Source organism: Nilaparvata lugens, chromosome 7 (assembly GCF_014356525.2).
Source record: "Nilaparvata lugens isolate BPH chromosome 7, ASM1435652v1, whole genome shotgun sequence".
NCBI classification, from domain to species: Eukaryota; Metazoa; Arthropoda; class Insecta; order Hemiptera; family Delphacidae; genus Nilaparvata; species Nilaparvata lugens.
In genome coordinates this window covers 25,227,971-25,245,526 of record NC_052510.1, presented here as the reverse complement: position 1 = coordinate 25,245,526, position 17,556 = coordinate 25,227,971, and the positions used below count along the sequence as shown (strand labels likewise).

Here is a 17,556-nt window from a genome sequence, read left to right as displayed (position 1 = left end):
CAATAATTTTATTAGCTTCGTGCAATCATTTTAGCATCTCGTTTCCCATTACATAAGCACTAACCAATGGGACTATTACAACAAAAATAAATAAAATAATCGAAATTATTTCTCTCACTTTCGTACTTAATACTATCGTATTAAAATACTTTTCGTACTTGGAAAAAACTATTCTTAGTGATCTAACTCATGTTAAACACTGATATCAGCGTAATACTGATCATAATCATTGACCAAGTAATAATAATACTGTATTGATTGAATATAGAATAATTCAAAATAATTTTTTCACATCATTCGTCTATTTTTATTTAAATTGATATATCAATCTCAGAACACATCACTAATCTAGCTCAAGTCATACCCATCCATCACTGGGTTATTTGATCTCCTCTGATAACACCGTAGCAACGATCAACGTCTGCAGTCGCACGTCATAAGCTTGAGATGTCATCAATGGAATCAGGTCGGCATTGACAGAGGCTAATTACCATATTGAACATCTCCGGAGCGAAACAGCTAATTTATGTGATGAATGGACCACTCCGACTGGGCATAGTGGCGGAATTGCAGCACTGTTCGTCTCCTCACTATTATAGACCATAAACCGCATTGATAGAACTCTAGTCTTAATCGCATCATTAGACATAATCAATACGTTGATGACGTGTGGCTTGATGTGCAGTTTCATTGCGTTCGAAATTGATGTGTGGGGTTACAATCAAGACGCTAGTTTCCTTCGCACAAATGATTCGATTGATGTTTGGAAATTGGCATCCCTCAATAGTTGCGTTCTAGAATAGGAGAATGATCAATTGGATGCAGGTTTTGGCGAATATGCGAGGTCAAGTCTATGAAGCAATCATTTTATTAGTGCACTGCATTGATTTTGGAATTTAAGTGCAGATTTGTATAATCAAGGATTGATTCAGTATATCTATATTAGCTTGACTTGCTGTATTTACCACACATGGGTTAGGTTTTCTAGCGTTTAGGTTTTCTAGACGTTCATAAGACCCAATGTACCTTGAAAGCACAGTATTTGGTGCGGCTCACAGGTCAGCTCTCATTGATCTACGGGCCGCCGCCGCTCTATAGATGCTGCCCGCACCGCAGGCTAAAAACACGCTCATAACAGCTTATTGACTTACAGAAATTGCGAGACGCATCCCGCAGCCGCACCATATGAACGGGTCCTTACTTATTTATAAAATAAATAATTTAAATATTGAGTAATTAACATTCATTTAAATAATTTTAAATACATACTTATTTATTTATTGCACAGTACTTCAACATCAATGTTATTCCAATGAAAATAATAATTCCCAGTAATCGATGAATGGAGTACAAGGCAAGAAAAAGGTCTTGTATTTTCAACGTAACTATCGATTTTAACGATTAATATGGTTAATAACTCTAAGGTTCGAACTTTTAAGGAATAGTCATATTTTCATCTACTCAATCCTGTTATATTAATATTACTCATCCACTTATAACAATCTTCTGATAATTATGTCAACTCCAAACCCTTAATTACCATCACTATCATTTTAATAGATCAATATAAAATAGTTTAAACTGTTATTTTGATTCACAAAGTTACTCGTTTCTATTCTGGGATTCATTGATATTTTGTTCAACTTCCAAAAGTAATACTTTTTGTATTATGTACTATTTTTGTTATTATGGTGAAATGAAATTTGATTTGATATCGATTGTAACATACTTTGGTCCAAGAACTGTTCATCATGCAATAACTTGTTTTCTGAATTTTGAAATACAGAAGTAATTTCAAACATGAGTGAAATACTATATCTTATAATCCAATGTTGAGTGAACTACAAAATTAAAACTGGATTGAACACCGTTAGCACATGAGAGTATTACCAACTGCGTAATAGCAGTTCTATAATAACAAGGAAGAATCAGGTTGACTAGGTCAGGTACTGTTCACTACAAGAATAGATAATTGGCCTTGAAATTAAATTGTCTGGCTCCAGGCCAGCATAAATATACTAATAGCTAACTAATTATTCCAGGAGTTTGCTTCAACTCGTAGTTCGTTTGATTTATAATGTTTTTTATTGTTGAGATGATGTTTTACATCAAGAGAGATTATTACAATTAGGATTTTCAATATGACTATGCGTATTTCATACGCATTACAATAGAAATTTCATATGCATACGTGTTTCTTATTTCAAAGGAAATCAGACCATTTATATATATTCGAGATTAGAGAACAAAATTTTGGGAGCCTGGAGTAGTAACAACTGATGAGGCTGATGCTACATGGTCCTATGTAGTGAAGGCCAAAAGCGAAAGAACATAGAGAAGAATGAGAAAAGAAAGGTTTCTAGAGAAAGATGAAACCAATGGAGAAAATTTTTGAGAAGGTCTAAAAGAAGATTTTCCGATATCATATGATGTATTAAATAATTTATGATAAAGAGCTAATTTAAAAGGTTGCATTATAAGTTGTTGATAAGTTATAATTTGTTATTCAACGTGATTAAAAAGGTTTTCATGTAATGAGTAGCAGCTTTGTTTATTAAGTTTTTTAAAACATTGTATTTAGTTTATTTGATGGTATGAATAAAAACTTTATAAATATTGTGTTTTTGGTTTATCTTCCTTCATAGCCTTTGGAACAAATAGAAATTAGCCGATTGGGACATCCAAAAATTCATTGGACTCTCATAACGAACATGATGCTCTTCATGATAGTTCATGTGATTAACAATCATCAGAAACAAGAAAAATATTTGTTTATCACAAAATTGATATCCTGCTTCTTAAAGCATCTATCCTGCTTCTACTTTGATAATAAAATTGCAAGCATTAATTTCCTAGCAATAAAGCACAATCATCAGTGATTAATTAATCATAATAGTTGGATCAATATTGATCAATTGATTGTAATTGTAGGATAATTAATAAATTGATTGCAATAATTTTTTTTTAATTTTTGGATTTTTTTTCAAATTTTAGTTTCAATTTTTCAAATAAATTGATTGTTTATTGTGGTATGATTAATATATATCGTTCAGCAGAATAGATTTTCTGCTCGTATCATGACAAATAACATATGAGATCTGTCAATGAGAGCGCATTATGGGCGTGGACTTTACCAGAAGCACCAGAAGTGAACCATAGTGTATGCTTGCATCTGATTGGTCAACATTAGGAGTCATAGGAGAGTTTATAGAGGTCATAGAAATTGTCATTCTCATTCACCAATCGAATGCGAACCAAATCACTTTTAAAGCAGTCTGCTTGCTTCTTAAATTAATGTTTCCATTGGAAATTGATTGAATCCCTACTGAATTTGTTTTTTTTTTTTGTTAAAGTTAATGATGATTAGTTGATGAAATGTATCACCTCAAAGCTCAGAATGACTGAGTTCTTTTTAAGGAATGAATTTCTGTAATATATAAGTTATGATCAAATAGATAAGTAATAGTAATATATAAGTAATGATCAAATAGATTATAGTTATAGAGAGTAAATATATGTTACATTGGCACAACATCTTGACATATCGTTGTTATCATTCCATTATGTCCCCAATATAAGTTAATAATTCTTTTGCAACATGAGATAATTGATAGATTGAGAAAGAAGAACAAATAGAATTTAGTTATAAGCGATAAATATATGTTTCATTGGCATACCTTGATTACAGTTTCGTTGTTATCATTCCATTTTTCCCCCAATATTAGTTAATAATCGGGAAGGATTTTTTCCCAACGTGAGATAATGGATCTTATCTGATATATCCCTCATCAATCACGAATAAATAGGAAATGATTCATACTTTTAATTGAATTTAAATCTAAATAACTATTTATAATAGACTACATCAAAAGCCACAAACTTGCTAACTTGAAACTGAATAAAAACACATCTTTATCTATTCAAAATTAAAATGTATATCTCATATCATTTCGTGGTTTCGAGCTATGTATAGAACTAGGTGACAGGTCTCCCTCTTAGGTGTGTTGAAGTCTATAGTTTCATTTAAGTTAAATAAAGTTCATGATGCAAGTTTCAGAAAATAATAGTCTGATACCACGCAAGTCAAGATGTTCTCCAATGATTGTTTTGAAACACACTTTGCTAAGTCACTGTAATAGAAACTTGAGACTTCGATGTTTAAATCTTCTGAGGTTTCAAATACAAACCAAGGCATTGAAAAGAAGTCAAGAATTTGACGAGATAAAGAGTACAAGTTTTATTGCATTACGCAGTGACTGTTGCATTTCCAAAGAACATTTGAAATTTGAAGGGTGTTATCCAGTCCATTTTTCTGTTTCAAGCCGCATCGAGGAAATAAATTCATTTCATTGCATTTTCATCACAAGGTTGGAAAGAAACCTTTTAATGCGAATAAATTCATGCTTTTTGCCCATGAAAACTTCACCACCCTCCTAATGGTGATTTCAGGGCAGAAAAACGCTGCATTTATTCATTCGAATCATATGCATTTCTCCAGAAATTAATGTTATTGCCTCCCAACACGAATCTATCAATGTTTTTACGTTTCTCAGATAAAATTAAGGTCAATGAGGTGTAACGAGCACCTGAAGCAGCTCGCTGTGGAAGAAAGCCGGCTCATTTATGCAAATTTCACACGCTCTGTCTGACGATCGAATAACCAGATAAAACTTGGAAAGAATTACGTTATTATACAAGTAAATGTAATCCCAGAAAGTGAGATTCAATGCGATATGAGCATGGAACCTGCTGTGCAGAACATTTCAACGTAATTCCACATAGAGTGAGTTTTGGTTGCGGAATAGCATTGTAGTTTTGAGGATGATGAGAACTGGTTCAAGCTAGGCCTATTCTGTAATCCGATTGTTAAGATTTCAACAGCGTTAAATTATAAACACTATCAAAATCTCATTATTATGAACATTCTTATCCATACTTGGAAGTATACCAATATTATGATATTTTGTGTACAACATCTCAAGAAAGTTCTAACTTCAATACTAAATTGCGTGTCAAATCTTCATTCATAGCTTATGTAGAGCATCCTTCATAGAAGATTTTTTTCAGAAACACAGAACAAATCGATCAAAATAGATTTCATTATATTTTATTGCAATATTCCAATATTATAGGCCTAACTGCAAGAGTTATTTATATTATATATAACTGCCTCAGCTAGACGATGGAAAACAAAAGAAATGAAACTCATAATATCGAATTAAATCTTAAAACGTTATATTTATAAATTATCTATTTACATCTACTAATTAAATTACATTTTCAAATAATTTGTACAAATGGTATCATTCAAAACTGGACTGTCGTCTAAGAGAAAATCTCTGATTTTTCATCGAAAACTCATCAATATCATTCAGGAATAGTATTCAATGGAATAATTATGAATTATTGTCGATGTCTCTTCCTCTGGCAATGAGCTCTGGTCTATGAATTCAAAATTCATTTTCAGATTGAATATTTTTTTACTCAATGATAAACTAGTGAACCGACTGAGCACAACCCGTAGCCTAAGAATAATTTTAGATCATTCTCCCCGAAATAGAATCTTCATCAGGGTAATTTATATGTCTCGATAACCTACTCTGATTTAACAATGTCGATGTTGTTGACAGTGAGATTATAAAAAATTTCATTGAGAAGATGCCAGATCAATAATTGAACATGTCTTGCATTGTTAACTAACAATAGCGGTTGATATGGCTGATCAATAGTTTTCTGATTTGAATAGATAACTCTACGCAAATTCCCCTTCAATTATGTGTGGAGCGTTTGATTTTGATTCTCAAAACTATAAAGAAATCACCACCTAGTCTTTAAAACTTTTCATTCAAATTCGCTGCGAAGATCCACAAGCTCTCCCCCTTTCTGCGAGACTGTAGCACAGTTCTGGTGATTCGATTATATCGCCCAGGAAAATACTCAGCATGTAGAACTGCTTCTTGCCAAGAGGAGCTTGTAGATATTTGCTGTAACAAAGAGGGAAGAACTATAATAATTCTAGCTTCGAGTGATTGTCAAAACAAATTCGAAATATTGTGAATGATGAGTTATGGAAATATTTTAGTCTATTAGGTGAGACATTTTTATTATCAATGATAACCATTTTGAAATTATTCTTAATTGAATCTTGAATATTGAGTAGCAGTTATTGAATAGATAAGAGTCCATGGATTATTTATGACACTTCACCTCATAAGACTCATAATTTATTTATGACTTCACCAAGTTAATCAATCGATCTTCGAAAAAAAAACTCTCTAGAAAGATTGCTCAATAATACATGAATTTCAATGAACTTAGCAATCAACTTACCATTTAATTGATTTATAATAATACTGATGGTGATACCCACATAAGCTCTTAGGCTTGTGCGTGGGTAATGAGTGAGAGGGATGATTGATTGATTCATTCATTATTTATTTCGAGTGCAAGGTCTGAAGAGACCTATTGCACAATAGAACAAAGAAAATACAAAGCATGTTATACAATTAATAAAACAAGAACAAAATACAAAGCAGGATAAATGTAAGTATTACATCATTAGATATAGTTCGACACCTGAATTAATTGAACGCTCTTATAACTTTCACTAAGATTAACAATAAAAAATAAAACTGCAAAAACTGAAAGGAAAAAAAATGAAGATTGGACATGATACATGATAAAATATTAATACAAAAACTTATAGGAAAAAACAAATTATAAAGAATTTGAAGATGAGAGAATGAAGAAAGACAGAAGAGGGTTGAAAATGAAGAGAAACTTGTCAAGTTTTCCAAAAGCATCAGACACACTGCATATTATTATATACCTATGAAGAGAGTAATATTGCCATGTTCTGCCCTTAATGAGCTTGGAAAAAACTGCACAACTGATGATGATGATGATGAGAGATGACGACTACTTTTTAGGTAGACGGGACCGACGGTTAATCGTCTCCTCTGAAAGACGGGGTGGCCGTATCTATGTGATTGTGCTGTGGCCGAAAAATTTTGCCCCGATCGAGATTCGAACTCGGACTCTCTTGATTATTAGACTGGCGCGCTATCACTTACTCCAACGAGCCACCCAAATGTAAAACAATAGTCAAGGCTCATTCAAGTAAGAACAAATATATCAATCAGATAATCCTACTCCTTATCTGCAGAGTCCACAATGGTCAAATTGCTTACTGACATGAAGCGATAAAATTAAATCATATAAACTGAGCTGGACACCAACGTTGTGATGCACCAACCTGAAATCAACTTTCTTGAATGCTGGGTGCCCTACACCAAACGACGCTTCCAGCCGCCCAAAAATTATTATGAGCTCTTTCTCTCTCTCACTCAAAAAGGAAAAGAAAACAATAACCATGCAAATAAACTTATGTTAACTTCTGAACTAATGTCTTGACTCATGTTGAACACTTTGTTATTCCTGGAAACCTCTCGAGATTTGTTCTGAGCCCTCTACCTACGCGTCAACCCCCTCTCCCACCATCACAATGCGTGACAATGTTGAATGGAATCACTTATATATCCTAGTGCTGAACCAAGATTGAAATTTTAAATTGATCAGTCTGGCTCAACAAACCAACATTTCTATTATTCCTATAATAATTGTTTTCCAATAATAAAAATTACTATCTCAATTCCAATTTACATAGAATTTTTGTAGAAAAAAGGTAAATTGTTTTCATTATCACCTGACTAGGTCGTTCCAGCTTACGTGCGAATTCCTTTGACTCAGCCAGGCATGCCTCTCGCAAACATCCTCGAATATACAGACATCTGGACCCAACTCCTTGATGATGCGTCTCTCCACTTCATCCACATCGTGTGTGTCGATCACCCATGGAGAATCAATTCTGCGTCTACTCCTCGACGTGTAAGTTCCTGGGGCAAGAAAATATTATGCAGCAGGCTCATTTTGATATCAACTGTGATTCGTAACAGAAAATGTCAAAGTTGATTTGGACATTAATAGCGCTGAAAATATGTTCATTGAAGAAGATAAATAAAAATAGAAACCAGAATAATGATATTCAAATACTTAGTGATATACAAATTTCAGTACTACATCAAATTACAGTGAATAATGATTCATGACTCAGTAAATTCACGTTGATTTCTGTTATAGGAAAACACAATTTGACTCCATTGTGATGAGTCCATAAACATAATGCCAACAAACGACTTCTATTAGTCAAATGCTACAGACACGGAAATTAGATATTAATGCAAGTCAAAGTGACTGTTGTAAGAGGAGCTCTTACGCAATAAAACTAAACGATTTGAAGGGAGCTTCTCCTAACCAATTGAAACCGAAATAGAAAGTGACTTTAAACAATGGTTGTTGATGACCAAAATGCTTGCACAAATAGGATCGGACGTGCATGGACCCGCACGGTTGCTCGTACGTGTGTGAGTCTTTGTCAGTGTGTGTAACTCAATATGCATAAGTTAGTAGGATTGGTCATGAATATAGGCTAGTTAACAATGACCACAACATGTAATTCCAAGTGTGCAATCATCCTGTTTATGCAGTTCGCACACGCAGCGTATAGAGGGAGCTCGAACCCTTGTATACGTTCGCTTGTGTCCCTTGTTGACAGACTGTCTGCAAGTTTCACTGCCTTACAAACATTTGGGGCAAATAAGGTTTTCCGTGCACAAATACTTGCTGATGAACAACATCAACAAACATGTTAAATTGGCGGATAATAGCTGGAGGTCATTCATGGAAATCATAAATGTAATTTTTTGTTTTCATTGTATTGGGGATGAAAGCTGGTAAAAGTGACCTGGTGAGGAAACATGAATAAATACAACTTGGTAAAAGGTGAATTCGACAGTTGCTCTTCATTGCAGTAACCTTTAATTTGTGGGATAAACTGCATTCAATAACCAATAAATCATAGCAAGAACATCGGTATTATTCTCATTCAATTGACAATATTCAATGCTTGGGAGTGAGTTGGAATACCTCGATCATAATATATTATTATGACTTCTTCAATAGCGACGAAGACAGGTGAAGATCTACGTCAATTTTCTACATTTTATCAATCATCACTATTGTAGGCCTATGACTTTCAACGGTAAATGAACCCGAAATTTGAATTGAAAAAGATTTATTACAGTAAATGGGAAACTAAGATTGGGGACGCAATAGAATTTTGAATCCATTGGAAGAGTTCTAGCTGAGCCTCCACAGTAGTGAAATAAAACTCTTTCCTTATTGTTATTCAGCTGCCAAAGGAGACTGACACTATTATATTCTTAATCAGAGAATTTCGACTCTCTCATCCACGGAAATAATAATTGTAATTTGAGTAACTTAATGATAGCCGACTAGACTTAGTCATTCACAATCGGTGTGATCAGTATGATGAGTTCTAGTACTTTTAGAATAAATTTGAGGTGATAGCTATAGATGTTGACTTTCGAACAAATGGAAGAAAACATAATTATTTATGAAGAAATTCTTGCACTCATGTTCCTCTGTAGTTGTGGGCTGCAGGTTGCGGAGAAACAGTATGAAGTGGAAAGCATTGGAAGAACACTTCAACATGAAAAAGGTTAATGATTCTACTTTGTAGCACGTGATAAAGTGTAATGTCTAGTTCATTTTGTGAAACTTGTGCAAAATTGTTGAGTCAGTGAAGCTCAATAAGTGATAAATATTGATTGGTAGTCTTCAATCGCGGTGCTGGTTAATCAAGTGCAAATAAACTTGAGTTCAATGATAATACTGCAGAAGTGCAGGAGAGATGATAACAGGTATTCATGTAGTATTTATAGTGTTATAGGAGAACCAGGGTTAATGACTATAAGATAATGAGATTTAGTACACATTAATTCCATGAATGATAACTAGATGGGCGATAACCAACACACAGCTTCCGATAGCAAATTAGATGTTATTGCGATATCAGAGTGATCGAACTAGTAATTCTTTGAAATTGAAACAGGATCCCAGCTACATTAAAGATTGAAAATGTGTTGCGTCCCTACATGCATGAATACAATGTTTTATGTTCGTTTCTGCAATAACACTGTGATGAAGGTAAATTACACGTGGTAATTGATGAGTATAGTCAAGCTAACGAGTATCATGATAAGAATATTTTTTCATATTGAACTAATTTCCTAATAATGGCCATACTACATCACATCTTGGATAATTATAATTAGCCTTCTGTTTTCTGCTAATCATAATACAACTATCGATTGATAAATATACGATACATTATATCAAAATTGCATTAAATACATTGCAGATAGATTTATTAACTCTCATTGATAGTGATAAAATTCATTTCTAGACATGTTTTCAAGAGATAGAATCATCCGAATGTGTAATCAGTATCGAAGGCGATTTCTATTAAAATGTTCCAGAACAACCTCATATAACCAATATATCATTATCATATTTTTAAGAGTTATCTTTGTTTGATACTTAGTTTTATTGCTATTCGTGAATGTGATAAAACCTATTGATAGGCATTGGTTATCTCAAATTTTTTGGATGCAGTTCATTAATTCAATCTATGAACAACAGAGTCACTTTGATAGAGAGTTACTGGAAAGAATAGTCTGAGTATTCTTTCCAAAGAATGAACATTGTTATGTTCAAAGTTCGCCCAATTTATGTAGATGCATAACAATGTTATCTATAGTAATTCCAAATTGCTTTTTTTCATATTATACAGTTCAATAAAACTTTCCAAATTCATCTGAAACTTTGCTGTATTGTAAGGTATTGTATATAAGTGTATAAACCAGTATATATTGTAATCTACTTAAATAAAGTACTCAATCAATCAACAAGATAATTGATACTACAAGAAATTGATAACAATTGAATTTTTCTATTGAAAATTTTAACCTATTTACTTATTTATGATATAAAAAATCTCACTCCCTCATCATAAAGATGCATACAATTCCGGTAGATCACATGATTTGGAATATCGATACCTTCATTCTAATACCACGTATGTACAGAAAAGCAAATTTTTCAGGAGTGCCAAAAAACTGATTTTAGCAATTATTATTATAATTTCCCATGTGAAAAGCTACAATTATCGATAATAGTACATTTTTTTAACTTTTTCTCACAAATAAATCTTCAAATGATTATCCTACAAATTTTTAAATCACATACGTGGTATTAGAACTGCAAAAAAGCTCTGATACGTGTTATTTGAATTGGTGATCTTACGTAGTTGTATTGGAAACCTAGGCAACAGATGTGGGTTTTCTGATACGTGATATTCGAAATTGCCTGATACATGCTATTAGAAATTATTCTCAAACAATTCTAATACGTGTTATCGAAAATTGTGAATAACAGCTGAACCGTTCGTTTCTGATACTTGGGATTAGAACCATTGGAAAGAGCGCCAAAATTACCTTTAGAAACCATTAAAAACCGAAATTGCTTAAAAATTCTCATACGTGGTATTGGAATGAAGGTATCGATATAGTAACTAATCAGGAAGTTCAAAGTTCCAGTTTTTGATAATGCTGTGAGCAAACTTTCACTTGGACCATGTGACAAGTCAAACTTGTTTGGAATGCTCAGTTCCATTACCAATCAGAGCTGTGATGAAATAACGAAGTATCTCACTTCATAAAAAGATGTCTGAAACCAATAACCTACTTTTTTGCTCGAGGAAGATGAGAACAGAGATGCCTGACATTAGATATATAAATAGTTACAATTGAATATGTTATACTGAAGTGTTAATCTAATACTGGTAGGTCTACTAGATTCGAATAAGATTTCATCTGTTGATCATAGTCTCCAGAAATGAAAAATGGAAAATTTATTTGAAATCAAAAATGTATTACTTGGACAATCTTCATTAAAGACGAGGAATATTTCTCAATAGGTTACTGTATTTTCAATTTATGTATTTTCAAAAGGTTTACCACAATGTACCTAGAATACAGGTGTTCTAGGTGCATTGGTTTATCGTAGTTATTTGTCATGATCATAGTCTGAAAAGTTTTAAATGAAGTTTAAACTCAATAATTAGTGAAATACTCTTAGATAAATCATTACATTCAATAATGATGATGATCTAATTTCATTTTCCACAACTTAATTCCATATTGTCTCCTTAAACTTTTTTCATAACCATTCAATCAGAAGTTCCAAGATAAATATAAACATAAGAGATTCCAAGATAAATGTACGAGTAGCACTAGTAGTAATACAGTTGTAGCATCCAATTGGGGCAATTATTATGTTATATGATAGCGGACTGTCAAGATATTTGAACGTTTATTCTGGTTCAACGCATGTTCCCAACTAGAGATTTTAGTAATGAAATCAGAGATCAAAAGAATCAAGAGATTTCTATATTTCTCAGAACTTACTTGGGTTCAACGCATAGGTGAGTTTTTTGACAAAATTGCTGAGCCGTACAGCCAGAATGATAACCGGAAATCCAATGAGTTGCACCGGAAGTTCAAGTCCTCCATCTTGTGCTTGGACACCGGGAGAAATGCATCCTAGTAAAAGGGCCACAGCACTAGTACCTAACACAATTCCCGACCACTTCATACCTAGGTTATCACTGACCCAACTGACACGACCCAACTGATACCACAGGACTCGAGATGAACCACGCCAAGGCATTGGTGTTGGTACTCCTCCTAGTTCTTCTTCTTCATCAGCTGTTTTTCTCATTCCTCCACTTCTTTAGCTTCCTTGCCCCTCTCTCACCTGCGATGCAGTTATCACTTTCCCTTGCCGGGTAATCCCACCTGGTGTCACTCCCCCCTTCCCCCTGCTCCACCGTGGTGGGGAAAAGTGGGGTTAGAGGACTGACCGATACCGTCATAATCGTCAGAGACCTTCAACGTCACGTAGTCGCTTATCGTGTCGTTACATAACACTCTTGAGCGCGCCCACCGAAAAACATGTTTGACGGATGTTGCGTCCTAGTCCTCCATACTATATAATTACTGTTGGTGCATCTGTTAGACTGTAGACATTCCATTAAAAGTGTTGAACTCTTGGTTGATTTTAGTGGATCAGTAATTCAGTAGTACAGTTCAAGACTACTGAATGACAAATTGAGTTATTCATAGAGATCCAACTGCAGTGAATGATGATTAAAAATTCAGTTAAATAGTACCGTATTTACTAAATCTGTAACTGATTGAGAAACTCCAAGATTCTCTAGCACTAAGAATTCCTAAGCAATATCCCCCTTTTATCAAATACATATTCTCAAGAAGACTAACTTGAAGAATAGCTTGAAGTTCAACCTGTAGAGTACCTGAGTAATATAACATTAGTGGAACATTGGCAAAGTCATTTATTCAATGTAGAAGATTGGAATAATTTTTATATGTGAAGCAGCTGCCTCATTGAAATTTTGTTTTGAATTGAAGGTTGAAGAAACACTATAGCTCCTTCCTGAAATATTCCAATATCTGCCATATATTAAAGGATACTAAATATATAAACGTAGAGTGGACAATTTAGTAAAATCACTTGTTTGACATCCTTAATTCATATGACGGTTCAATTCTCAACATCTTTCCTTGTATCATCCTCTAATTCAAGTCTTTTTTGGTATCTGAGATTCCCCTAGTAATTCTTGATACTCCGTATTTCTCAGCATTAACACTTATACATATTCTGACATTTGCTCTTGTATTCTTGTAGAGCTGATCATAGCACTATTTTTCGTGTTAACTTTCTAACACATGAGTTGCAAGTAAGCGTAGAATGAATTCATTTTGAAGTAGTTTTTTAGATTAAATAATTCACTTTTTTAATTATTCAATCTTTTCCAAATCATATTATATTGATTTATCTTGTTGAGTGCTACTCTTATCTATCTGAAAATTTAAAAATAACTTAAAATACCTATTCAAAACTTCACGTCTTTACTCATATTTTTCTTTAACCGTTTAAGAAAGGGTACTTTGTTTTTTCAATTCCCAGACACATACCATATTGGTTTGATTGAATTCCATCCGTTATTTGAACTGATAAGAATTTTACAAAGTGGTACTGAATCGATAACAGATCAAACGCTGTGTTTGGAATGATTGAAAAACATGATTAGTATTCTATACAGTTGGTTTCAGTTTGACAGAGTTGAGTGTGCTACAATGATGTTGGGTAATGAAACAATGGGAACAGATAGGTCAGTGTCACACTTTCCGACACATCACATGTCTGTGCGTCCTTGGAGAGCAAAAAAGTGTCTGCCATGGCAGCACTGATTTGATAGTGAAAGTAAGTCAACGTAATACTCTGCCGTATGGAGGCCGCCAGAGCGGGCCGAACACCAACCTGCGAAGACATCACTGCAAGGCAGGGCAAGCTAACCAGTGAAAGTGATCACCTGAAGAGCTCAGCGGCTGAGCCCCCCACCCCCAATCATCGTTATCCTGATCCTGTTCACATTTCCCCCTTCCACACTCCATGTGGGTCTGTGTCCTCTGCAAAATATCGAAGAGCAACGACGAAGTTCTATGAAAAGGAAGCTCACAATCTTATAACATTTTGTTTTCACAAGTGGATGATGATACAATGAACCTAAGGAAATAGACTATATAGTTTCAGCAATTCTAATGTCAAAAATTATTCAGTATGATTCTTGAAGTGAGAGGTAATCTCGGAAGTATCACATCCTCTTAAATTGTAATCAATTTTTTCTAACAATGTATATGAATCAAATTTTTACCATTGAATATTGTGATGAATTTTTCAAATAGATCTCATGAAAAGAGAGAAAAATTGTGATTACCTTTTAAAATGAAAGAGTTTGCTAAAGGAATAGTTAGCGACCGAGCGATAAAGCTTACTTATCAATAACTGTATATTAGATAAGAGTACCGTTCTGTACTGAATATTTTCTAGGAAAATTATTCAATAAAATTATAATTATTTTGCAAATAAAGCACAAATTATTTATGAATCGCTCACTGATTTTGAGGTTACACTTTGTTTACTATCGATCAGATGTTTTTAAAACAGTTCGAACGCAGCTGACTGATTCAAAGCATTGTCAAATGTCATGCCGGTTTTCATGCAAGGTAAAATATCATTCCTAAAAATTATAAAACTATCAATAAAGGATCAAGAATTTCAAAATAAAAAATAAAATGTATGTATTATTGTTGAAATTATTTATTATTTAAGAAATTATATTATACGTCAGGTCTTATTGTAACTAAATAGGTCATAGCATGAAATTATATTATTGATAAAATGGCAGAAATTAATTATAATAATCTCAAACCTAATAAAAATTGTACAAGAATATTAATTTATTAATAATTTAATTCAACTGAACCACATGGTAATTAAATCTCTATGGCAGGTCTAAGCCAATCACAGTGCATAGAAATAGCACCAAGACGGTGATCGTTTGAAAGCAACACATGTTAATCTATTATCAGACACCAACCCTGCCTTATCAGTTACACTAGCACGTGTACATTGTATGAGAGGAACTATGTCTAGAAGATTAAGCAGTTTTAAGAATTACATAAATTAAATTATTATTGTAATTAAAGGAATTGTATTCTACTACTTGCCACTGACGTCATGTTTACGTCACAAGCGCTCTACCAATGGCAAATTTTTATGCAAATTATTACATTGAGATTCTGAGAAGCAAGGTCTAGCCTAAAAGCTTAGAGAAAAGAACAGCACTTCCCTTTTGAAATCCTCACCGTGCAGATCTCTTTTTATAGTTACCAAAGACCTATTTGTGAAAATTTCTTGTTCGATTTTAAATGTTCTATTTGTGAGCCGATATTTTAGGCCAATTTATTTGTTATTCGTAAATTTCTGTTCTCATCAATCGATAAATTTAAAAGCTTAAAGTAAATTATCCCTTAATTAATTCGGTGAAGGAGATATTTAATTAAAATTCCCCACGTGCTGAAACCGAAGCCTGGATTGCCGCCGATCAAACGATTTTTGATCTAAAGAAGAAAACCACGACGACCAAGGAATTTCACGTGAGTTATAAGTCATAAGGGGCCCCAATCTACGCTTCGAAAATATTTCAGTGCAGAAAAACATAAATTTTTCTTCGTTAAATTATTGGCCACGCCGACAAGCGCTTTAGCATTTAAGAGTCTAAAATTTATTCATATTTAATTTCTAAGAATTTGTAGTTGATTAACTATCCTCCGCTGCCTGAACCACGACCCCGAGCATTTTTTAAAAATATTTTATAATCCATTTTTTCACTATTCTTTCAAAATTGTTCAACTTTATCAGGTATCATGCAAGCACAAGAAATTTTTAACTATTCTGTTAATGCTAAATTATTATCAACCTGTAAATCAAATTCTGAATCTGCACTGTATGATTGCATATTTTATTGTAATATATTTCAGTTTTGTTAATTCGCTTTCTGAGTTCGATTATTTCTTAAGCCTGTCAATTATTGTGTCTGATACGTTCTATATTATCAAGAACCGATCGAATACGATCATTAGAATAATTGAATTAAGCTGGATATTGGAACAGGTCTAAGTGGATGTAGCGAGTGGGGTCAGATCAAGATATTTATTCTTTGTCCTTACCTGCTCATATATCAGCTTTTATCTGTTACCTACCTCGACTTAGGAGCGAATGCATCAATTGTACAGCAGTGGCAGCCATAGATCATATAAATTCCTACAATAGAGCTTAAAACCCGACAAGACTCTGTTCTCGAAGTATATTCTGAACGATATTTGGTTCAAATACCGTATTTTAATCCTTCAGAACTTATTAGAGACGCAGTCCCGTAAATTATCTACATCGGGATTTTTGCTCGACCTGTATGATTTTGTATGCTCATTCTTCACAGGTAATAATTTTAAGGTATCCGTATTCAGTGTTTAGCGATCGCTACACTACTTATAAAAATTTCATCATTATACAATCTGTCATTAGAAGAATCAAGGGTGAGCGAGCGTTTAGGCCTCCCGCGATTCCGACAATTGTATGAATCTTGTAGTGAATCAATCAGTCTGGTGTTCACTCAGCGTCCACACATGCATTGCAAAAATTTATAGCATCTACACCATTGACTCAGTACAAGATTAACCCTACATGTGTGAAGCCTTCAAATCACGCTCCACATGATTTTGGCGCCCAACAGTGATAGGCATTGAAGAGGTGGATAATCGACTACGAGGATTATTTAGTTGCTCAGTATACTATAGCGCTGACAACGGGAAAATTTGTGAAAAATTCATGGTTGTGAATTTCTTCGAATTTAGTATTAACTGTTCACTGTTATATAAAATAACAAGAAGTACCATACCCAATTTTTGAACAGAAAAGAAATTTATCGATTGATGAATTTTTAGAGAAAAAATCGAACTCAGAATTTTATTATTGTGTTATTCGAAAATTGGTCGTACTATAAGTCATAGGTATAAGAGATATCATAAGAAAGGTCATATTATTTGAAGAATATTAGGTCTATATTGAAACAATTTATAAATATTTACAGAAAAGAGGATTGAAGTTATTTACATTTTTAAAAGTTTTTAAAACATAAAGAGGGAAGTA

General features: G+C 33.4%; 1 protein-coding gene across 1 annotated transcript; it reads right to left on the bottom strand.

The window, feature by feature from the left end:
- Positions 1–5,212: 5,212 nt before the first annotated feature.
- Positions 5,213–12,742, bottom strand: LOC120352336. The gene is made up of 3 exons (XM_039432386.1): positions 12,390–12,742; positions 7,706–7,895; positions 5,213–5,984 (listed from the first exon to the last, which is right to left on the bottom strand). The coding sequence occupies exons 1-3, from the start codon at positions 12,700–12,702 to the stop codon at positions 5,846–5,848; spliced, it is 642 nt and encodes a 213-aa protein (XP_039288320.1). The 5' UTR covers positions 12,703–12,742; the 3' UTR covers positions 5,213–5,845.
- Positions 12,743–17,556: the final 4,814 nt, after the last annotated feature.

Coding starts and splice junctions, on each gene's coding strand:
- LOC120352336 (XM_039432386.1), bottom strand. CDS start 12,702: ATGAGAAAAACAGCTGATGAAGAAGAAGAACTAGGAGGAGTACCAACA. Junction 7,896..12,389: donor CACCTATGCGTTGAACCCAA/GTAAGTTCTGAG, acceptor TTCTTGCCCCAG/GAACTTACACGTCGAGGAGT. Junction 5,985..7,705: donor AGCTGGAACGACCTAGTCAG/GTGATAATGAAA, acceptor TCTTTGTTACAG/CAAATATCTACAAGCTCCTC.